The sequence below is a fragment of the Canis lupus genome, chromosome 3, assembly GCF_011100685.1.
Source record: "Canis lupus familiaris isolate Mischka breed German Shepherd chromosome 3, alternate assembly UU_Cfam_GSD_1.0, whole genome shotgun sequence".
Lineage (NCBI taxonomy): Eukaryota > Metazoa > Chordata > Mammalia > Carnivora > Canidae > Canis > Canis lupus.
This window is the reverse complement of record NC_049224.1, coordinates 13738209-13763653: the sequence shown is the minus strand read 5'-3', so window position 1 is coordinate 13763653 and position 25445 is coordinate 13738209. Positions and strand designations below refer to the sequence as shown.

At 36.8% G+C, this 25445-nt stretch overlaps 1 protein-coding gene across 2 annotated transcripts in view; it reads right to left on the bottom strand.

The window, feature by feature from the left end:
- Nucleotides 1-25445, bottom strand: part of ELL2 (elongation factor for RNA polymerase II 2) — a 72938-nt gene that overhangs the window by 22590 nt on the left and 24903 nt on the right. The window contains exons 1-3 of one of the 2 annotated variants that reach the window (XM_038532294.1): nucleotides 8493-8513; nucleotides 7807-7928; nucleotides 2612-2775 (exon numbers count right to left, since the gene is read on the bottom strand). In XM_038532294.1, coding sequence (XP_038388222.1) covers nucleotides 2612-2775; nucleotides 7807-7928; nucleotides 8493-8498 — 292 coding nt within the window. In that variant the 5' untranslated portion in view covers nucleotides 8499-8513. Of the gene's footprint in view, nucleotides 1-2611; nucleotides 2776-7806; nucleotides 7929-8492; nucleotides 8514-25445 lie in introns of those variants that run through there. The other variant, XM_038532293.1, reaches the window with a different exon arrangement.

Below are 25445 nucleotides of genomic sequence, written 5' to 3'. Positions count from 1 at the left end.
CAACCACAACCTTTCAGTGAGACCAGAATTATTCCTATTTGTCTTCTACCTGGGCTGACACTGATGAGAGAAGCCTTGTTCTGCTGATATTTCTAAAGGTGGCAAAGGTGAGCTCCTGGTATCATTTCATATTATATACTCAATGATGAGCTAAAGAGGTATCTCCTATTGTCTTAAGAAAATAATACAATTTGTTAAAAGGCCAAATCTGTATCATTTGCTATTTGTTGATACCAATTACATGACACATAAAATGGAGATGTAATCATAACCTCCCTCATGGGATGGTTTTGAGATCTGAGTGAGTAACTTCATGTATAGTGCTAACCAGTGTCTTGTGCACAGCAAGCTCTCCATAAGTGTTGGGTAATAGTACTGAAGGCTGAATGACTAGCATTTAAAAGAAATGAATGAGTCATATAGTCCTGAGGTACTAAAAAAAAAAGCAGGCAGTTACAAATTGAGCCACCTCAAAGGAAAGAAACATGGTAAAGGACTAGCAATGGGTAAGATTAGAAGAAAAAGGTCAAAACATGCCATAACAAAGTAAAAACAAAAAAAAATCAAAGTTTTGAATTCTGAGGTGAAGAAATGAAGGCAGTCCAGGGACAGCAATAAAAATAATTAAAGGGTTGGTATACAGACCATCTTAAGAAAAGTTAAAAGGAGCTGGGTTATGTGACGCATAGGACAAAAGGCCAAAGAGGTTAAAGACAAGATGGAGGACCAGAGAAGATCGATGTACTGTGCTGGTGAGTGACCAGGGCACCGAGAACCCAGCAGAGTGCAGTATACTGGCTGGCAGGGACTACGGCAGAGACAGCTCATGGGGCAAATGCATGTGTGTGCATAGGAAGGCAGGCTAACCTGTCTGAGAATGGGATGGATGTAATATGGCTTAAGTTTAAAGTTTAGATAACCTCAAATTTTACATGGTCACTCCTAAAAAATGTAAAAAAATTGTAGTGCCTTGAAGAAACCCTGCAAGTTCTACAGTTCCTGTACTATTAAGAAGAGCATGCATTAGATGATTATGGGTGTGGAAAAATCTGCTGTGTAACATGCTGTGCAGATAAACTATACCTGACCCTATCAAAACAGACACATTCGTGACCAGAGGGGATGCCCAAGGGTCATTCAGTAGAAAGATACAGTGGTCACTGCTGATTGGCAAACTTTGGAATAAATCAAGGTAAAGTTTTTCAGCTAGTTCTGTTGAGACAAAAATATCATTTTGATGGCTTCAGTCTTCTATTCCTTTATCAAACACACCAACTTGTCTCACTGTTTATAAAATGGTGGTACTGGACAGAATAAAAAAATACTTTCAAAGCAATAGGGACAGCAAGTTCATTGTTCATACTTAAATTTAACTGTGGTACATCTTGTACATTTCAAAAACAATTTGAGATTTAGCCTATTGCAGAGAAAAGTTACTTGTGAGAATAAAGAGCAAGAAAGGAGGTTGGAAGTTGTTACCTCATTCAGCAGGAAAGGGAAGATGAAAAATCTCACTGCTGGTAACTTACTGGGTTGGGACTGGACCCCGTGGGTACAGATACCTGGGGAAGCCATGAATTGTTGTTAAACCAAACTAAATGTATCTAAGCTAAGCACCAAGTCCCAGGAGCACTGGCTTTGTTCCAAAGAAATACTTATTAAAGACACCAGTGGAGTTTCTCAAAGCTGAATGTACTGTAGCTGGTCAGCAATGGGAAAATACAGAAGTAAAATTATACCAAGCCATGGAATGATGTTGATTAAAGAATTTGGTTATTCAAGAGACTGTTTTTATATGCATTTATATTTTCAAATTACTATCTTTCTATCATTTACCTATGATGACTTATGTTATTAAGCTGACCAAAGCCTCAAAGAGCTCATCTTCACTCCTGATAATTCTTCCTATTACTGTTAATAGTCACTGCCAATCAACTCTAAAATTGTTAGGGTCACTGCTCATAATGGAGAGACTCATCTTGCTGGTCAGGTCTTACTACCCTTCAGTCTGATGGATATTTGAGTGAGTTGATGATAAAGATGATGGGGCTGGGGCAGCTTCTTAATTAATGGAAAGATGAAGATGAGAATCCGTGAATGACATCACAAGCTAGGTACCAAAAAGGCATCACCCTCGTGCTTTGCTATAAGCACGTTTTATATTTTGCAATAAGAATTCCTTGTGCAGAGATCCTCTGAAATTCTACTAATGGAAAAACTCTTAACCTTAAAATCTACTAATAGATTTTACTGTAAAAATAACCCTACAAATATGCCAAACAAGACCTATACAGTCCATCATTGAATACATTGTTCAGTGTCAAAGAACACACAACGGTACCACTATCACAAACTTACATAGCAAAGTAACAGGACCGGATCCCAACATTGTAAAAGTAACAAAGGATTCCAGATTTATGAAAGTAGAACTTTTCTATCTGTTCAGTTTATTATTGGTATAAAGAGAACAGATGATTTTTGACTATGTTATTCAAAATGTTCTGGAAACTAATTCTGTGTTAATATTAAGTTAGTATTACCAGTATTTACCTACAGTGGTCTTGAATTATTCCAATCAATCAGTGAGAAGGAGAACGATATCTATACAAACCTACATATGGTCCACCGGGTTTGATAACTTTTGTGCTTCGGTTGCGGGATTCCTCCTCTGCCTGGGTCATTCTTTCTCGTGTCATCTGATACGAGTCGTTTGTTGCACACACTGTAATTTTATCTTGTATAAATCCCAGGCAATTGAGCTGGGAGGCTCCAGAGCTGTCAAGTAAGACGATGGCTTTGTTATGAGATATCCCTCATTTTCCACAATAAAGGCAAGTGAGAACTGTATAATTCTAAAATCAGTAGCCCTAATAATAGCTTTGCAATTTGGAAGTAACTAATATTAATAATTCAAAATGCTGAAATGTAAAATATTTAAATTCCTTTCCATTCTATAACCACTTCCTTCCCCCTACACTTTTAATAGGTAAAACTCTTAGAAGCCCAATCTGTAAAATTTTGGATAAAATTAGTATTTGTATTGAGGACCACAGACTCAATGAGCACTGTAGATCTTTCATTTTATAAAAAATTATCTACCACTGATATGAAAAATGTTTAAAGTTTACTTTTAGAGGAACCATAATATGCATGCTTTAGAACTGACTAGATGAAACAGACCCACTGTAATGCTATCTTTAATAAGATAATTTATTTTCAGGCAAAATATTGCCAAACATTTACGATTTATTATTAGCCCAAATATCTTAAACATTCGTAGACTCTATTTACCATTTTGTTAAATCTCTACATAAGATGACCTGTTTGTGTGTGTGTGTAATATTAAAGAAAGTACTGGTCAAGAGATTTTTATAAATATTTTTTGAAAAACTCTTATTTAAAAAAATTATGAAGCCCAGAAGATGGCTCTATTTCAAAGTATTACGCTAATATTAAGGGATCATGTTATCTTTTTAAAATTTATATATTTATTTTAAAGATTTTATTTATTTGAGAGAGAGTGAGCAAAAGACAGAGCATGAGCAGCGGCAGGGAGAGATGAGGAGGGGAGAAGGAGACTCCTTTGCTGAGCAGGGGTCCCAAAGCAGGACTCAATTTCAGGACCCTGGGATCATGAACTGAGCCAAAGGTAGACAACTGACTGAACCACCCAGGTGTCCCTACACTGGTATTTTAAAAAGAAATTACTATGGCCTTAAAACAGACTGGAATATGGAAGTAATGAAAATGTCACTATAGCTCTGATACTCTATTTCCAAACTAGCTTTGTTATGATGCTAAGAAATAGGATAAAATTTTTATAAATTTCTAATAACTGTATAAATGCTATTTAAAAAAACAGTTCAATAATCTCAAAGATATTCATTAGGCAGGGAATAAATCTCAAAAGATATTTATTAGGCCAGGCAATATGTGAGGGTCAGACTGAGACCAGGACTAAGACAGATGTGGTCATTTCAAGGGCTGTCTAGTGCGTGACAAGGATGAACATACTGGAAATTATGACACAGTGTGGCAAATGGCAGGGGGGCAGGGAACCCCCAGGAAGGTACTTCACTTGGATCATGGACAAGGCAAAGGCTTCCTAGAGGGAGTGATGCCGAAGCTGATCTAGAGAGATGTCTACAGGGGCTGTGGGGGTGTGGGGTGGGGAGGGAAAGACATTTTCTGGGAGGAGAACTAACCTGTGCTGCCCTAGGAGAAGCAAGGAGGAAGTTTTCAGTTTGGCCAAAGAAAGGTGAAAAGGACAATTAGAGATGAGGCTGAAGGGCATGAGAAGAAGATCACATAGGGCTATGGAGGATTTTGGACTTAGTCCCAAGAAAAACAGAGGCTGAAAACAGGGGAGAGAAAATATCTCATCCTGGATGAAATATCTGGATCAGTTTGGATGAAGAACAGATTGGGAGATAGAGGGCACAAAAGGGAAAGCAGGAGACCACTTAGGAGGCTACTGATGGATTACTGGCAAGGAGAGCTTGAACTGGTGTGGGGCAATATGAATGCAGAAGAGTAAGCGGATTCCAGACATAGTGAACAGAAAAAACTGACAGGGTTTGGAAGTGATTAGCTGCAGGTAGAGATGGAAACAAGTTAAAAGATCATACCCAGTCTACTAGGTGTGTGGCGCTACCATTTATTGAGGCACTGAGGTAGGGCTGGAAGAGAGAAAATGAATGCGGTGTTGGACATGGTGACTTTGAGGAAATGAAGAGAGGTCTAAGGAGGGAACCAACTGTGAAGAACACTAATATTTAAAATAAGCAAGAGGAAGATGAAAAGAAGACCAAGGAGGCTGAAAAGGTATAGCCAAAGAGGTAAGGGGAAATTCAAAGAGTAACGTGTCATGGAAGCCACTGGAATAGAATGCTTCAAGAATCAGAGTGGTCAACAGTGTAAAATGCTGGCAACAAGTCCAGGAGTATAAGGACCCACTAAGCATCCAGTGGATTCAGTGGCAAGGAGGTCAAGGCCCTGTTGGGGGAGCATGTTTCAGTTGAATGAAGCATGAAGCCAGATTTCAGAGTAAGTGCAATGGAAGTTGCTTTTGCTTTTCTTTTCATTTTTTTATGCAACACACTTGAGCATGTATGAATGCTGAAAAATCAGGGAAGCGAAGGAGGAAGGTCTAACCCTCAGAGGAAGCGGGATGGAGGAGGAGAAGTGGGAAGAAAAAGATTACGGTATGAAGTTCTGGTGGCAGGAAGTTTGAACTTCACCATCTCCTCCCCGGAAATTATTAATTTATTTATTGAGTAATTTAAATAGAGAGAACAAGCTCAACTTATTGCCAATCGTGATGAAGTTACAGCTTATACCATTCAAAGTCAAGAAACAGATCTATTAAACAAAATAGAGCTAAACCCTGTAGGCAAGAAGATACTCTCTAGGACTGTCCACTCATCCCCTTTCAACAGAGTTACCTTAGAAGTTTAATTTCTTTGACATATGCATGTAAACATTCCTAGAGTCTTTATCTAGCCTGGCTCAGTTTCCTATAATAGGCATATACAAGGCTGTGAATGGACAGATTTAAAGAATTTTTGAAAGGTAATTTTAACTTTGGGATTTCCTCCATTTTAGATATGATAAAAGTGAGGTTCAAGGAGAAGTTGAACTATAGCAGAGACAAGATCCATGGGGAAAATAAAAATTCAATTGAACAGAAAAGGTGGAACACAAAATCATAAAAAAAATTTGCTTGCCAGGTTGAGAACTCAAAGTTTCAGGGCTTTTATTTTCACAGTGGCAAATTTCAATTTATACTTCTATAAAACCATTTTATAAAGCATCTTAAATCACACTTTCATAGTTGGATCATACTTTTATAAAACACACTTGGATCATGCTACTGTCTTTACCCCAATTTTCTCACAATAACGGTTTCATTTTTCCTGCTGCATCATGTAGCATTTTGTAAGTGACTTTAAATCTTTCTCCAAACAAGCAAGGTAGAAATAAACACACAGGGTGTTTATGATCTAAGGAAGAAACCATATTACCTATGATGCTATTACTTGTTTTGTTTTTTTAAGATTTTATTTATTTATCATGGAAGACACAGAGAGAGAGAGAGAGAGAGAGGCAGGGACACAGGCAGAGGGAGAAGCAGGCTTCCTGCAAGGAGCCTGACATGGGACTCGATCCTGGGACTCCAGGATCACATCCTGGGCTGAAGGCGGCGCTAAACTGCTGAGCCACCCAGGCTGCCCTATCACTTGTTTTAAAGAGGGGATTGTTCCTCAATAAAATTTCTAATGGGACATAATTGAATTTGAGGTCAAAGTGTTCTCACTATAATAAAGTAATTCTCTAAAGACAAGCATTATAAGTAATAGCACCACAACAATTTGAAATCGGTGTGTCCTGTGGTGTGTAAAGAACACCGGTCAGAACTGGACTCAGTTCTTATTCAGCCTTGTCACCAACTAACCAGCTGTGTAACTATGAATAAATCATCTGTGAAATGAAGGGGTTGAACTACACAATCACCAAGGACCCTTATACTTGATGATTCTGTAATCTTTTGCGATGCTGTCCCACAGTAATTTCTGTAATTGTGAAAATGTTCTGTATCTGTGCTGTCCATTATGATAGCCATTAGCCACGTGGCTATTGAGTCCATAATACGTGGTAAATTTGAGTGAATAACTAAATCTTAAATTTTATTTCATTTTTATTGATTGAAATGTAAATAGCCACATATGGCCAATAGCTATCACAGTAGATAGTATAGAGAAGCCTATATAATCTATAACATACACAATTTATACCAAAAACTTTATTTGGTGGTGGGCAACTTTTAAAAAGCAAAATTAACATTTACTCAGGGAAAATGGCATATAAGATAGAACAGAAACTTATTTAGTTACCCTAAATGGGAGCAGAAATTTAGAACTCTTTTAGTGAAGTATCTTATTTTGTACCTCTGCCTCCCAAGCTCCCTTGCAACATAGATTTCCTTTCCTTTCTCCCACACACACAGCAAGCGTGCACAGTTTCAAGTACTGCACAGATGAGAGATAGGGATGGATAGCCTGGGGCACTTTGGGCCAATTTCAATGTTCTCGGGATGTTGGGGGTTCTAAGGCCTTGTCTTTAACCACTGGCAGAACAAATTCCCCCTACTCAAGGCACCCATTCTTTAATCAGAAACAACCACAGCAAAGATGAGTCAAACAAGTAGCTTATTGTTTACGGAGGACCTAAGTAGATAAGGGTTCCATGGTACCCTGGGATGTGGGTGTATATTCTTGTCTTCCTCCCTCCTTCTTTTTCTTTTTAAATTAGAAGTGACTGCTATACTGAGGTTAATTTCTAGTTTCCATTATGTTGCAGCATGAGCCATTTCTGAAAATCTATCTTAAAACAAGGCTTGCACAGGGATGAAAGGCATATACAAGGTACATATTTTTTTTACTCCTTTACTCTTGAGTATGAACCCTGAGTATATATACTAAGGTACTCTTACATAAATACAGTGAATAAAAACTTAAAAAATTCTTAAGCTTGTTTTTTATTTGAAAAAACTGTTGTATAGATAAAAGAAAATCTATACCTTAAAAATTTCTGAAGGCAAGAACCTTACAATTTTTATGATTGTATCCCACAGTGACAAATATAACTACCAGCACATAGTAGGTGCTCAATTATTTCTAAATAAAAGAACTCTATAATTCAATTCAATAAACATTTATGGAATGACTATTATATATTTTATAGTTTAATTAAAAAAAAACTCTCAAAAAATTACTCTCCCTTCAGCATATCTTGAAAGGCACTTACCTGGAGAATGTTTGCTGGATGCAGTCAAAGCTGCCCTGAGGGTTGTCTTTACCCACATTTGACAAATAGAAGTTAAAAGTATGCACTTCATTGGGGGGATCATTCTTAGGAATTTTGACAAGCTAAAGTGAGGGGAAAAAGAGAAACATCTCAAAATATAAATCTGACAAACAATGATCTGATAACTGACTTAACTGTTTTTCAAGTGACCTTCATTTTTAATATGCAGGCCCTCTTGAACATTTAAATTACCAAATCATTGAAGGAATCAAGCAAGTACACCTAAAAATCACCACATCACTCTTATTTCCATTTTCTACCCTTAAGTGTCAGTAATCACTTCAGATCAATAAGAGAAACCCGCATTTCAAACTAGCAAATGATTACAGTTCACAGGGAAGAGTTATTCATCAATTTGCTAAAAAAGCTCTTTCTCTTTTGAGCTGCAAGGTTCTGTCTCTGGCTAGCATGCTCCTCCTGATGAATAGCTTCTAGATATTTAAATGATCTCTGAACAGAGTCTATGTCCCAATCTTTACCCTCTTATTATATGCACATTTCATTTTAATTCTTGCTTCTTTGAGTAGTATTTTTCAAGAATTACTAGCAGCATAAGGTGAATGCCATAGTTAACATTCACACCAAAACACAGAGGGGTATTTTTCTCTGCCTTAAGATTCTCTTACCCTCATGTTTACAGAATAGGGTCAGCAGCCTGGAAAGATGATTCTGTGGGGTATTCCAAAGCTGAGCCCCATGCAACACTGTGGAAAAGGCAAATGTTTTTTATGCTCTTACTCAAGGTTGTTTCTCTATTAGATGGGTAGCCCCCAAAGTGAAAGGACGGGGTTGCTCTAGATCACTGAGCCCCTGTATTAGGCATATTTTCCTGGTACATAGTAGGACCTCAGTAAACATCTGTGAATAAATGAACTGAAAACTTCTGTCTTTAAATGGCTCCACCCTTTCCAGCTCCTAAAACCTTTCTTTTGGATTTATAGGGGCTACCTTGGTGTAAGGTGATAATTTTATAAAAAGGATTCATTGGCAAGAATATAAAATATGATTTCCTGTTTTCCAGCCCCCCAATACACAGACACAGAGTCTTAGTAATTTAGGAGACGAGGAGGGGGATATTCTCCAGTTCTCATCCCCCCCCCCCACCCCCAAAAGCTGCCCTTTCCATTATGGTAAGATTAAGACTCAGAACTAACTGGCTGCGACAGACAGACATTCATGAATGCACTACTAAGCATTAGCATGTATAACTGGGCCACGCAGGACACCCTACAAGCAACTCTTACTTGCTCATTCTAAAAGACACCTAACCTTTGACCTAAGGAAAAGAGTTTGTTTGAAGTTACCAATTCCAACCACCACTGCCCACCTGCCTTCTCCACCCCAACCAAAACCAAAACCAAAACCAAAATGTAAACTAAGAAGGGAGATAATTTGCAGTGTCTAGTGCATAGCAGACATGCAATAAATGTTTGAAGGAATGAATGAACAAGGGGTAGAAATAAATAAAAAACATCTCTTCAGAGGAGATTTAGAATACTAACATAAAGATTTTACCGTAGGTAATGAATATTACATAATATACTCCATACAACCTCTGTCATCCATGAATTTAAATTATCTTTGACTCCTTATTTTAAATTAGTTCCAACTGCTAGAGTAGTTTTTTTTTTAAAAGATTTTACTCATTTATTCATGATAGTCATACACATACACACACACACACACACACACACACACACACACACACACACACGCAGAGACACAGGCAGAGGGAGAAGCAGGCTCCATGCACCGGGAGCCTGACGTGGGACTCGATCCTGGGTCTCCAGGATCACGCCCTAAGCCAAAGGCAGGCACCAAACCGCTGCACCACCCAGGGATCCCCCAACTGCTAGAGTAATAAGCTTCTACATTTATCATCTACTCTATAAATTATACCTTTTTTTGGTCCCTAAAGTTACTTTTATTTATTTCTCAAATTTTCCCCTAGCTCTAAAATGGTGGAACTTTGTGAGCAGGTCTTAATTTACTTTTCTCATCAGGCTGTCTTATGAGTTTGAGGGTGTGCAAACTGAATGCCTAGTTGGCACACATACACTGGTGAAGCAGAATGGGATGTATTACTTCTTAATCCTATAGAGGTATGGGAGAATGGGAGCTGTGTGAGACATAAGGGAACAGAAAGTCCACCTTCATGCTAGTGTGTAACAGCACTCCCTGACATCTGTCTGCTACTATATTTTGAAGAACAGCAAGGTTCTGCTGATAGAGAAGGAATGTGTATTGTAGGTCAAGCCTCCTTAAAGGCCCAGGAGAGAAGGTGGACAGGTAAAGAAGGTGTGAACACTTGAATGGAATCCTTTCTCCAGCTCTCACACACTTAACTTCCACTTTCCTCCCCCCTTAAGCCTCACATAGATGTGCCTAACCTGGGTGGGGAGATTTCCACAGTAGTTGCAGGCTCCTCTCCAGGCTAGGCTCTGGTTTCACTGGAGGTCTAAGGTCTTAACTCCTGTGCAGCCCAGGCCTGGAGATGCAGAAGCACTTCACCCAGCAAAGTATGGAAGACCGGCCCTTTGAGGAGTTTCTAAATTACATTTTTAAAAAGTGGAATTATACAGTTTTTTTCTATCTTTACTTTTCAAGAGTGACTAGACTTTTTAGTAAAATTCTATAAATGTTCAGTATCCTTTCACTAAAAACTTTTACCTTAATTACAGGAGTCCTTAAGCTTAGACGTATATGAAACAGAACATTTCAAGAAAGCTGTTATCAAACCTTTATAATAATTAAATGTAGACTTTTCCTTTCTTCTCATCCTCTAAACTGTGATTCTTCTGAAGTAATGCTTATACATTTTAAGGTAAAAATTATCTTCCTATACATTAAAAAATTTTTTAAACACACAACCAGAGTATCTTGTGTAAATATGGAAAGTTCAATAACAAAAATATCTTGTGTGAATTAATTATTGTGGGTGCTCCTTAAAATAATAGGGTCTGCCCTGATGGTGGGCATGGAGGGTTTTCATACTTTCTTTAAAAGTGTCTTGAATCGAAAAAACCCAAAACACTGCAGTCATTTAAAAAATATCAGAAACTGAATACAGAAGAATCAGATTTAAAAAGTTAAAAGCGTTTGGATCCCCACTGAAGCTTTTGGAAGTATGTGTTACACATGGATCAGAACAGCTGCTCTCAGTTTTGCAGTTTTGCCCCGCTGGGGACATATGGTCTGGGTGGGTACTACTGGCACCTTATAGTGCACAGGATAGCCTCCACAACAAAGAATTATCTAGTCTAAAATGTCAGTAGGGCCAACATTTAGAAACCATAGATTAAAAACAAAGGTAGATCCCTTAGGAAAGAAGTCAGAGAATTCTGACTTTAGTGACTATTGAATATTAATGAAGTAGAAGGAAAATTAATATCTTAGGATAAAAAGTTCCCAATTCATATCAAATGGAAGGAACCAACTTATTTGCAACACTATACCTTTTTTAAAACTTGTGATCAGACAATAATAAAAGACATATAAGTGCACCTGAGCCATATTTAAATTATATTTAGTCAGAGAGGGAATGAAGATTTAAGTACCTACGGAAAATTAATTTCTTCAACTTCTAAAGATCATAAAGTCAGCAAATAAGCAAAAGTACTTCTTTTGGAATGCCTATTTCATATATCAATTAAAAAACAGTGCTTAGAAAGAGATAATAATTTACTAAGAACTCTCAAAATGAGAAAGGACTGGTTCAGTATAAAGAAAATGAACCTGGGATCCCTGGGTGGCGCAGCGGTTTGGCGCCTGCCTTTGGCCCAGGGCGCGATCCTGGAGACCCGGGATCGAATCCCACGTCGGGCTCCCGGTGCATGGAGCCTGCTTCTCCCTCTGCCTGTGTCTCTGCCTCTCTCTCTCTCTCTCTGTGACTATCATAAATAAATTAAAAAAATTAAAAAAAAAAAAAAAAAAGAAAATGAACCTTTGTAGTTATGGTCTCTGAGAATTCAGTTTTCCTAATGAGTTCCAAAACCCTCACCAGCAATAACAATGAGAAAAGACTGGTATAGTTTTCTTTCTTTCTTTCTTTTTTTTTGTCCATTACCCTACTTACTTAATTTATTTGGTATAGGTTTCAACCTAAAAGAAAAACAAAACAAAGTAACACTAATCTGGAGTGTTTGTAGTCCTCACCATTCCCCCTTAATTCTTATATATACATACCTCACAGGTAGATAAGGGTCTCAGGCTGCTAACTACCAGTGACAAGCAAGCTTTGTCCTCAGGTCTTTGGAAGAAAGGGAGCATGACAGAGAATGACAGCAGGATTCTCAACAATTTCTTCTAACCACTGTTCCACTATTCTATGGTGTGTGTCTAGGTGAGTATTATGCAGATTGGGGCAGAGACAGGCCTCAAAGCAAATCACATTCATTTTGGGACCCAGAGGTGAATTTTGATGTATACCATAGTATTTTTTCCAGCTATGGAACCGGGGTGGGGATGGAGGTTAAGGAATGACGATGAAACAGAGTTCTGAATTTCTATGTCACCTTTCCTCAGTGGTTTTCAGAGCAGCAGCAATGCAGATGGTATAGCCTGACTTAATCTCAGGCTTTTCCTGTAAAAGATCTGAGAGCAAGATGTTGCCAAGCAACTTTCACATCTTTAAAATCTCAAAAGCCTAATTTCCGGAAGGTGGTGTAAATTAGATACAAATTTTATTTCTACCAATAACTATATACTTAAAAATGAAAAAGATATAGGAAGGTGCTCTTATGTTCATAGCTGGTAAGTCTGCATAACAGTTTGGTCCCCATGGGCACTAATGCAAGAGACTTAATAAAAAAAGCAGGTTGTGTATGACAGAGCAGATGAGGGTGGATGAGTGGGAACTTCAGAACTAAATTATGGGGATCTCTGAGTGGACCAGAGCCTGTGGGACTGCTGAAGGCCACAGCTAAAGTAGGATTCGATACCTTGTCAAATCTAGGCCATTTCAGAGACTAGACTTTCGGGGGAACTTGGGGATACTCATCACTCCTCTCTCTGTATAGGAGCCTACTCCACAGCTTGTCTAGGTAGTAAAGCAGTAGTCAGTAGTCAGTTCTTTCTTCCAGGATGGTTACAAAGTATTTTCTTATCAACTGGCTTTTAAAATTATGGAATATGAAAGAGAGGGGGATCAATATGAAATGACTATTACTGGAAGCCCTAGGGTCAGCTTTGGGGGACTGGGCTACTGTTACAGGAAAAGAAATAACTGGGGTCTGATTTAGAAACAATCTTGGAAGAGCAACCCTTTGTTTGATAGGAATTTCTCAAGTTTATTTATAGTATTTTAAGCTTTTCCTGCAGGTCAGTGGAATACCATTATATTTTTGGGACACATGGTCTAATTGAAATTTTGAGCTAAATGCCTAATGAAATATTACTTAAAAATATCAAAGACCATGATTCCAAACAGTTTCTTATTCAAGACAATATAAAAATATACCACCATGTTCTGGGCAATTGGAAAAATAAATAATTTTTATTCCAAAAATGAGGGGGCTGAAAATCAAAGGCTTGGGACCATACTCCGTAGCCCTCCTTCCAAACTCCAGTCTGTCTCTGATAAAAAGCTACAAAGAAAGTTTCAGGAAAACTTTCAGACATTTATAATTACATAAACACTGTATACCAAGATGTTTAAGTCAAAACTTCTAATTATTCTGAGATACAAGCTCAGGCATATAGAAATGGAATACTGTCTAGGTCATTTTAACAGCGAGTCACAGACCTCTTATTTACATAAAGATGAAGGGCAGTAGCACAATGTGTACACTGATGCATATTTTCATAGACATGCTAACATCTGCTTAGAGGCCACTGGTATCTTTACAGCAGAGGTTTCTTACCCTTATGTACTATCTACTCAATACTGGATTGAGTTACATGCTAGATTAAAAAGAGGACCATCATGATTTTTTTTTTTGCATTTATTTAAAATGAATGCATTGTTTTTTTGTGGGCATTAACAAATGATTTGAACTTACAGACTTTTCTTTGAATTTTAATATCCACCCTTGGTGATTATAAATGCTCAGGAAGATGCTCATGACCCAGCAGTAACACAGTTGGATATGACAACCCTTGGTGATTAAAGCAAACCCATAGTTCTGGCAGGGCCTTTGAATTTCTTCATTTTATAGATTAGAAAAACAGAGACACTCAATGATTGCTCAAGATTATGACTATTTAAAATTGCAACCCCTGTACTCCTGACCCCCTGACCCTGCTCCATGTTTGTCTAAAACACTTAGTAACTATACTACTTAAAGATGATGTTTATGTCTTTCTCTCCTGACCAGAATACAATCCTTGGAAGGACAGAGGTCTGTCTGGTTTGTTACCTGAATGTATCACCAGTATCCCAAATAAGAGTGTGCCACAAAACAGTCACTCCATACATGTTTGTTGAATGAATAAAAATGTTAATTTTTAACATTAATTAATGTTAATTAATGCTAAGCCAGGACTAGAACCAAAGTATCTGCTTTCTTTTCACCAATATTTCCAAAGTGTGCTGAAAAGTTTCCTTACATGGAAAAGGTTCTATCCTGAAATAAATTTGGGAAATGCTAGGTTAAGTAAATGACTTTCTTTGCTGTAGGTCCTTTCATACTGAATAATAGTTTCCCATTTTCTAAAACCTCGGAACCTACCTACTCCATTTCCTCTAGTATCTTAGTGGAATAGCTGATCTCTTAATATTATTATTACTAATACATGTGTTATTTTCCTATATATAAACTATATGTCTTAGCTTGGATAAAAAAATTGCTACAAACATTTAAACATTAAAATTCTCTGTTGTTTTCATTTTTTTTAAAGATTTTATTTTATTTTATTCTATTCACGAGAGAGAGAGAGAGAGAGAGACAGAGAGAGAAGCAGGCTCCATGCATGGAGCCCGACAGGATCAGGCCCTGGGCTGAAGGCAGCACTAAATGGCTGAGCCACCCAGGCTGCCCTCTCTCTGTTTTCAAACCCTTTCCAGACTCATGATTCTGTGATTTCCTAAAAATCTAGAAAACTCAGTTTAGCTAGAGAAATGTATTTGCATGTACTGTTCCAGAGTTGAGGGGCAAAATGAATAATCTAGAATCAGAACAGAAAATAGAAACCTTAACCTGAAAGCCACAAGTCCTATTTTTCAAATCAGAGCGGCAGTTATGACTGTTGGCCTACCATTATGGGGGTTAGGGAAGGAAAAAAAGCCTGTCAGAGCTGCCCAGATGTGAAAACCAATACCGGGGTGGATGATATGGGGGTGTAGGAGGGAAGGGTATCTTTTACTAGCAATAGAAAAAGTTAAGTATTAGGGAAATCAGTAACAGCTAAATATTCCTACTGACAAGGAATAGCAAGGGTTGGAAAGGATCTCACGCATACAAGATAACATCTGAAATTTCCACATGATAGATACTGTACTGAAGAGAGTACTGCAAAATGCTAACTTTATCTAGCACAAAGAGAAATACTGGCAGTTATCCAAAAAAATTCAGGCCATGTAGCAATTAATATGAATAATTCAGGACAAAATAAATCTATTTATTTCCTGCATCCTTCCTCTATCAAAATGTTATTACAGAAAAAAGTAAAGCAGAATAGCTTTCTTTATTTTTCTTCACTTAGCTGCTTTAGTTCCAGTATTAGAATTCCTTAAAAAGTAGTCGATGAAGTGGTAGGGTAGGCCAATATTTAGCTCCCTTGGCTCTGTTACTTCTGTGGGATATATAGTCTTATTAGAAAAATCTTTCTTGAGAATTGCATTCTCATCTCTAAAGTGTTCTTTTAAATTTATGGCCATCTTGGGGAAAACACCATTGAGAGTAACATTTCAAAACTAATTTTGATTGGTTATAAGTAAGCAACAACATATTGAGTGGCTACTGTGTTTATGTTTCTGTGACACAATAATGAACAAAAGCTACAAAGATCTCTGCCTTTATAGCACCTATGTCTAGAAATCCAGGAACAAGATCAAGAAATAGGAAGATGTGGAGGGATTTAGGATATATTTTGCAGGTAGGTGCAGCAGGATTCCTAGATATACTAAGTGTGAAGAATGAAAGAGAGAAATCAAGGATGATACCAAGGTGTTTTTCCCTGGTAGAATGGGATTGTTTTAGAATATGAGTGTGTGGGACACCTGGGTGGCTCAGCGGTTGGTGTCTACCTTTGGCTCAGGGTGTGATCCTGGAGTCCCCGGATTGAGTCCCACATTGGGTTCCCTGCAGGGAGTCTGCTTCTCCCTCTGCCTATGTCTCTGCCTCTCTGTCTCTCATGAATACATAAATAAAATTTAAAAAAATGAGTATGTGTGCATGTGTCTGTGTATATGTGTGTCCACATATGCCTATATATATGTATGTACACATATACTCATATATTTATACACACAGTATATGGTATTTGGGATATGATGTGAGTACCTTCATATAACACAATACATACTAGCTAAGTGCACTAAAATACAGCTGACCACTGCTGGTTTCACCAGCTAAAAAAGAGGCTTCACAGTGAGTTTTGTAATGACTCATTTTGTAGCTTCATGGTTAAAAATTTAGAAGAGACCAGGTGGCTGGGTATAGTTGGTTGGTAGCTGGGTATTTCCAAGAATAAAGGGGGGGATGACAGTTATTGGCAGGGGAAAGATGCAAACAGCAGGTACTAGAGAGATACTGTATACAGACTATGAAGCATAACAGAATACAAAACATGGATTTATAAATGACTACAGGGGCACCTGGGTGGCTCAGGTCATGATGTCAGGGTCCTGGGATGGAGCCCCACACCGAGCTCTCTGCTCAATGGGAAGCCTGCTTCTTCCTCTGCCCCTCACCCTGCTTGTGCTCGCTCTAATAAATACAATCTTAAAAAAAGATTACTACAAAATTGAGAAAATGCCAAAGAAGCTTTTAGAAGAAAAGTTAGACAACCACATAGAGAATCTCAGAAGTTTTTCAAACTTCATGGCTGGGCTAATCCATAAGTCTTTCTTTGGCAGCAAAACCTAAAATCTCCCATTGAGTTCCATAACTCTGACCATAAAGCTGCTTTTCATTTTCCTTTTATTAAGTAGTCCCTTCTAAAATTTAAATATATTCCATAGAATCAATGCTAATATAGAAAAGAATTCTCATCTTATCCCTAAATCTGCCCACCCCCCAACTATGTTTATCTCCCAGTTAATAAACCACCATTTAACTGGTTACTGAGGTTGCTGGCATCCTGGGGAGTGAGTCACCCTCTGACTCTTTTTTTTCTCATACCACCTCATGCCCCCCAAATCCAGATAATCACAAGTCCTACTGCTTTCATTTCCTAAATGGTCTCTCAAATGTATGTTTTCCTCTCCCTCCTCTGCTTTGACTCAATATCATCTTTTGCTTGGACAACTTGTCTTTAAGCCTCTACTTTTGTCTGTTCTGGAGCTCCTTCTTTAACCATTTGGCTGCCAAAACTAGTTTCATAAAATGCCAATCTGACCATGTCATTTCCAAGTTTCATTTATTTCTTCATGACTCTCTACTACCACTTTTCTACCTCTTAGTCTAAGCTCCTTAATAGGACATATGAGGTTCCTTCCCAACAGACCTGGCCCTCACTCTCCACCTTATGTTTTATGTCCCCACTTCTTGCCTTGGCTTGTGCTAACTTACTCTTTATTTTAAATACTCATCTCAGGAGCCATTCTCTTAGGGAGCCTTTCCTTCTCCAGTTTAAAGCTCCTTTTTGGGGAGCCCGGTGGCCCAGCAGCTTAGTGCTGCCTTCGGCCTGGGCTGTGATCCTGGAGATCCAGGACTGAGTCCCACGTTAGGCTCCCTGCATGGAGGCTGCTTCTCTCCCTGCCTGTGTCTCTGCCTCTCTCTCTCTCTCTCTCTCTCTCTCTCTCTCTCTGTGTGTCTGTCATGAATGAATGAATGAAATCTTTAAAAAAAAAAAAAAAAAAAAAAAAGAAAACAAAATTCCTGGCCTAACAAGAGACTTCTATCAGAAAGCGTGTTTACACTTGAGAAAGGAACTTTGTCCTGAGTAATTTATCAGAAATGATTACCATAAAAAAAAAAAATGCTCCTTTTCTGGGTCCCCATAACCTTTTGGGCTTACCTTTAAATGCTGCCTTTACTATGCTGCATGCTAAAGTCATTGTTTATGTGTCTTCTTCCCTACCAGGTTAGTTGGGGGAAAGGACCATGGTCTTACTTTCATATGTATCTGGAACACAATTTATACCTAATAAATATTTGTTGGATTCTTCTGAAGAAACATGGAACAAGATTACATTCATTTAGATGAAGCTTTACACTAGGAATACTAAAAAATTAGAGCTGTATCTGAAATAGTGAAATAGATCACTTAAGAGTCTATGGAAAACCTGGGCTCCCCAGAGCAGGCAAAAATAAATATCAGAATGAAAGGAGGAAAAAAAAAAAAAAAGTCCCACACAGCTGCATGCTGTGTGGTACAAACGTCAGGATGAGAAAATTTCTGACCTCTCTTGTGCTATGTTTAGCCCTGAAACCCAGGCCAAGTGGCTGCCCGGATTTGTGGAACTTACATTTACATTATACATTTTTCTTTTTAAAAAGTATCTTCATCTTTATTAAAATACTCACAGAATACTTTGTTCTCACCAAATTCCACTTGAACATATTAGTGGCCTCTAGACCATTTTGCATTTAAAGAATTTACCGAGAGACCACACTAAATAATTCTAAGTTTAGTAATTCTCTTGATCAAGTAGAAAGCAGAATTTTCTTTTAAAAAATTTTCTTTTTCTCAGAAACAAAGCCCAAACTTGAATTCTACAAGAAAAAAAGATCTTAAATATGTCAATTTCCAAATTCATTCCCAATCTTCTCTCCTTTTTGCTCTCCTGAAGCCTTGAGGAAAGCACTTTTTGCAAATGCCAGGAAGAACTGTGGCCAAAATATGAGTGAGAACAGAATCATGGATGGCTATCAGTAATAGCTGTGTAAATCTAGAGGAGACTGTTACTTAGCAGATGTGAATCCTCAAGATCAACATAAACTGCTAAAAGTGGCCAAAGTCCTAGATTTCACAAAACACATGGTTTTCTTCCAAACCAATCAATGTTACCATGAAAGCTCATTAAATTCAATAACATAGGGGCAGCCCCGGTGGCTCAGTGGTTTAGCGCCTGCCTTCAGCCCAGGGCGTGATCCTGGAGACCCAGGATCGAGTCCCACATCAGGCTCCCTGCATGGAGCCTGCTTCTCCCTCTGCCTGTGTCTCTGCCTCTCTTTCTCTGTGTCTGTCATGAATAAATAAATAAAATTAAAAAAAAATAAAATAAATTCAATAACATAAATAATATTAAAGCTTGAGGAATATTTTCATATAGATTTGGAAGTATGTTCAACTCTTAATTCTCTGTTTTTCACCAACAATAATCATACTTTTTTTTTAAAGCCAAATCTTTTTCAGAATAAATATTATGGGAAAACCCACCACGTATTACAAATAGAGTCAGTATTGTTCTGGTTGAAGAAAGGGATGATGAGGGGCTGGGACTGCTGAGACAGTCACTGTGGTGACATCACAGAATTCTAGGCTCTGGGGACCCAAGATACAAAACCAAGGCTCTATGCTAAGGAAAGAGAAACAGCTACAAGATGTAGTACAGTTGGGGGCTATAATTTTATTTATTAAATTTTAGTCACTTCTTAAAAATGACAGTTACAGAAGAGTGTACAGAATATAAACTCTTACATGCCATTTTTAAATGGAAATTAGTGCCAAATATTAGAAGGATACTAAAGATAAAAAATGGTGTTCTGCTGCTTTGTTCTCTTTGCTTTTTAAAATGTTTTATTATTGGATCCCTCTGTACTTCCAGTTCTACGCCAGGTCTTCCTCAATTGTTTGAGAAAAGTGAGAACTCTTACACACAGAGGAAAAAGGGAGCAGTGCAAACAGACCAGCTCTAGTGTGCTACATAACGAGTTCTGGAGCATGGTGCCCAGTTTCCAACTTGGCTCTGCATTCTACCTCTGTGTTACCTTGGGCAAATAACTTAACCAGATTAACCCCTAGGTTCCTCATCAGCAAAATGAGGGCAATGATATTATTTATCTAATAGGACTGTTGTGAAATTTAAAGAAATCACTCTTCTAAAGGTGCCTGGCACAATGTCCAGCCTGTAGTGTGTGCCCCCAAATGTTTGCCCTAGTGATATAAAAGACACCATTGGAGAGCTCCACTGATTTTAGCTTCCTCCAAACACATACATAATGATGTATTTGGTTTTTGAAGTAATTTTCAACTGGCACAGGACGGATAATAAGTGTCTCATGGAACATCAAAAGCTGACAATACTGAAAAAAAAAAAAAGCTGACAATACTTAATCTGAATCCTCAGTATTTATAAAAAGTAAGGAACTAGAAACTTTCAAGGTCAAATTTCAGTGTTAGCTTAAAAAGAAGTCAAACTATCTGGGGAAACAACTAAAAAGACTAGCAGTATTTCTAAATGTTTCAAACTCAAAGTACAGAGAAATTAGGTACAAGAACAAATGGTCCACAACAAGTGTCCATGCAAGCTGAAAAATTACAGATGCCTGCCGCTACTCAAGAAGGGGAGCAAACACTGTTCCCAAATGCCTTATCCATAAAAAAATATGCCACCTTGAGAGCCCTAGATAGTAGCTACAGCACAACAAAGAAACAAAGAAAACAGAATTAAGAGTTCTCGAACACCACAACTTTGCGGCTTGAAAGTTTACAATCTTCATAAATGAAAACATATTTTAAAGTTTGTGATTTTTAGTGTCAAAGCTATAGGTAGCCCTAAAAATGAATAAAGCCTATATAGTATTTTAATTTTTATAGACCTCTTTCCAAATATCTACCCTGAAAATACATTCCTGAGATGGGGTCCACTTCATAAAATTTATTTCTATTCAGTTTTCATAAGTCAAATTCATGTGCTAGTTTTCTTAAGGACTATAATAAAGGAAGTAAAATTATTTAACATGTTTAAAGCTATTGATATAACAGTGCATCAAGAGCTAATAAATTAGAAACTGCAGTTCTAAGAAACTCAACAGGTCTAATGTAAGTAAGAGGACCTATAAAGTCTCAGAAAATTGATTTATAATTCTAAAAAATACAGGGCTAAAAAGATTCATTGTTAAGGACACTATACTTAAGCTATTGGAAAAGCCATCAAACCTCTGCCTTAAAATAAGAGAATGTATGTTGGCAAAAAAGGGCAAAGATTTACATATGGACAATTATTATATTTGGATAGTTTATAACCAAAACTGTTGTTTAATTATCTTCTAGAGAGTTATGTGATTCTAAGAGGCAGAACCACACACCACAGGTTCCTTTAGAACACTAAAATTATATGAAGTAGCAAAACATTTTATCCCCTTGCCAATAATTCACTGCACTGCCCCATAAAAAAGATAATTCATACAAGTAGATTTCATGAAAGTTTGCAATATTCTTTTAAGGAAGAAAGGCATCTAAAGAGGAAAGTGGAAACTCAAAAGCACTAAATTATTACAACTATCAGCAATTGTAAAGAAATAGTAAAAAATATAAAAAAAATAGAGTAATTATTTTAAAAGGTAGAACAGTTATTTCAAAGAAAGTCCCTGAATTACTAAAATAAAAACCTCTCCACACTATATTGGGAAAAATAAATGAAATTAAATGAAAAACTCAAAACCACTCCTAGCAGTATCAGTGGAGACAGTAAACATTGGATAGTACTTCAACAATATTGCGTTTTACCTGTGCCAGATATTATCAAGCAAGTCACAATGTACAACAGTTTTTAAACATTATCAAATGATTATTTTTGAAATTAAGAAAATGTGTATTGGCCAGGGAAAACACCTAGTGACAGGCACTTTCAAACAGCTGTGGAAAGAGCAGCGGCTTTCTGGGAGTGGGGGGTACATGAGTGCATTAGCCCACAGTCATCAAAAAATCTAAACATTCATGCTTCTGACCTAGTAATTCCACATCTAGGTATCTAGCCTGAAGAAATCATTAGAAACGAAAGTAAAAATTTACACACAGAATTTACCATTACTGTTACATAAAAACTATATAAGTAATAGGAATATAGCTAAAATAAATGTTTATATATAAAATGAAATGTTAGGTAGTTATTTAGAAATAGCTTTTACTATTTAATGACATAGGAAAATGCTCATATGTTAAATGGAAAAAGCAGGATATAAAAAAACAGTAAATACACAGTGACTACAACCTATGTGTGAATATGAAAAAAAGACTAGAAGAAATCCTACACTAGCTGGTTTTCATTATTATTAAGACATGTATTCATCTTTGTATGTACTTTACATACAATGCTAAAATGTATATTCATTAGTTTTTCAATCAAAAAGCAATAAAGACTGCTTTAAAAAGTAATTAGATTTTAAGTAATCACTTTCACATTTGCCTTTCATGACTCAATCAACTTATTTTTTTTTTTTTTTTTAAAGAATCAACTTATTTTTTAAAAATTAGAGGTTCTTTGTTTTTTACAGGATCAGAAATTGTGAAACATAAGACTATCCAAAGTTAATCGTGGAATCATGATTATCTTATGCTTCAAGTTTTCTCTGAAGGAACAGAAACACTATCCTACTTAAAAAAACAAAAACAAAATACCAAGCATTCCTAGAACAAAGTTTTTCTTTATAGCCAAATACAAAACCTCTAAGTAGCTGTGGATATATAAGTCAGCATCATCTTACCCTTCAGTGGGAATGGAACACCATCAAGTGTTCTTTCCTAATCTGTGAATACTGATTTCAATGAATTACTAACACAATTAGATTAAGAGAAAACTAAAGAGCATTCACATGAGTCAAAGAATTTCTTAGTATCGATTAGTAGAGTGTTACTACATTCATAAATATAACTGTGCCCTATATTCTCAGTCTAAAATAAGATATCCCCAATATAACTTACTAAATGATTATTAAATACTAAGCTGTTTAAGTATTGTAAAAAGACTGCCCTTTTGCTAAGGCTAATTTAAGTACCAACCCTCTAATACTGCGGGCCCAACTTAATTATCCTTCTTTAGTCGTCTTCTGCATTTTGAGTTATATTACCTCTTAAGTCCCTAAGAATTTTATCTTTTTAAATTCAGCTGACTACTTCTTTTCATTCCCATTTGTCCTTTCGAGACGAGACCCATTCCTAGGGCACATCACGGTACCACTGCTCCAAAATGTCAACTGTTAACTCAAAAAAGTGGCCTTTCCTCTCATACCCTTGTTAACAGCAGTGACTCTGCTTGTTACCTTCCTTCTAATGGGGAGAAAGATCACAGACAGGGAGGAAACTTTCTTTTTCCATTGATAGATGACAAAGCAGCTCTATCAAGTAGTTGACTAGCAAGATATTTAGCTGGTGTCCAGCTCTAGATAACTTCTTAAGACGTGCCTTCTCTATGTTCATTGTCAACATAATTTTTTAAACCTTTAGTATTTAGTTTTTCTCCTAGATTCCTGACATATTTAAACTTAGCATCTCAAAACATTTATGTATATAGAGCAATTAGGAAACAGACAAATACATATGTAAAAAAAAATCTCATATAGATTACTAGCAACGACATTTTGGTGTAGAGCATTTCATATTTACTTTGTAGGTTTACATTTGTGTTTTCTGTATTTTTTTTAAATTAGTATAATGGTATATATGATGTCTTATTTCCTATTGATTAATTAAGGAGATGAAACGACAATTTAAAAAGCTTCTTACCTAAATGGACAGTCTTGCCATTTACCACTTATATTTTCTCTTATACCCATCAGGAAAGTAATATAAAGCTCTTTAGACAGGTCTAGAAGAGCATGACCTACACTTAATTTTTGGTATTTCATTTTGGTAATTTTTGGTTGCTATCATAAATGAGATCATTTTTACACTGAAATTCTAACTGCTAGTGTTTAGGGGGACCAGTCAATTTTAAAAAAGAGAGATTCTCTCTTCCTTTCCCCTCCCCCTGGACCGCTCCCACTCTCTAGTAAGTCTTTAAAAAAATAATCCTGTTCTTTCTTTGATTTTGAAAGAAATGTCTTTCTGCTCCAACCGCTGAATATTAAGCTAGATTTTGAAAGTTATTTCTGAAGTGACTACCTTAAGAAATCCTTAAATTTTGCACTTGGTTTACTTGGATTATCTGCAGATATGGGCAAACTTATCTATTACCCATAGCTTTTATTTCATTTTCTTTTCCATTACTGAGCATTCTCAGAACAATGTTAAACTAGAGAGATGATAGTGGGCATGTGTGTTTATTGCTAACATTAATAAAGGTATTTGTATTGTCTTATCACTAAGTATGTAACTGGCTATTAGTTTCATAAAGATTTTTTTTTTTTATCATGCTATGGAAGAATTCTTTCTGTTCCCTATTTACTTATGCCCTTAAGTTTTTAAACAGATTTAATATTGAATTTTTATCAAATGCCTTTTTTGACAGCTACTGAAATATGTCTGGCTTTTCTCTTTTAATCCATGGAGATAAGATGACAGATTATATTTAAAGTTAATGAGAACAAACTTTATGTGATACACTTCTACAAAATGCAGCTGGAGTTATGAAACTTGACAATATAATGAATACCTATGAACTCACTGCCCAACTCAGAAATAGAACATTAGCAATAATCTAACCATGTGCTCCATTCCAATCCCTTATGCCTGCCTGCCTTTCTCTACCAAACGTAACAACTACTCTGACTTTTTTCACAATTGTTTCTTTTGTTTTCAATAATTTTATCACGTGTGCATACATACAACATATTTTGTTGGTTAATAAAAATTAATTAAAATGGTGCAATGCCATATGCTATCTTCTGCCCACTTGAGTTTTCACTGTTGTATACTTTTCCACTGAATCAATATGCAGAGTTTATCCTCTATTTGCTACCACTCTAAATTGGTGTGAACAAAATTTGGCAAAAGGAGCTTTAAATTCCCGGTTAATAATTAAAAGTACCAACACTCATAAGTCAATCAGTATTTTTAACAGTTGAAAAAAACTCCTTAAATATAGCTTAATACCACAATTCCATCTGTAAATAAACCTTTTTGTCTTCTTACTACTGAACTTCCATGTATAATTAAATCCTATAAAATGTCCTTTGGAGTTGTTTCTCAAAAATCCTTTTGTTCCAAACTCCCAGATGCCACTGCCTTCCAGACAGCTCCATCTTGACAGAACAAGGTACAGCGTATCACCTAAACATCTCATGTACAGCATGTCCCAAATTAAACACACCCCTTGCCTCCTGCCTCAATGTTTTTCATCTATTTCAGATTTAATAAACTGCCCAACCAAATATTCATCCTAAATATGGAGCCACCTTGACTCCTTTCTTTCCCTCTTTTCCATATAAAAGGAGTAACTAAGTTAGGGGAGCTACTGGATAAGCATATTAAAATGCAAACTTGACCACGACTCCCTGGTTAAAATTTTTTAAATAGATAATTTCCTGCAGTGCTTTTTTAAACCACAGACTGTGACCCACTGGAAGGTCACAACATTAATTTAGCGGATAATG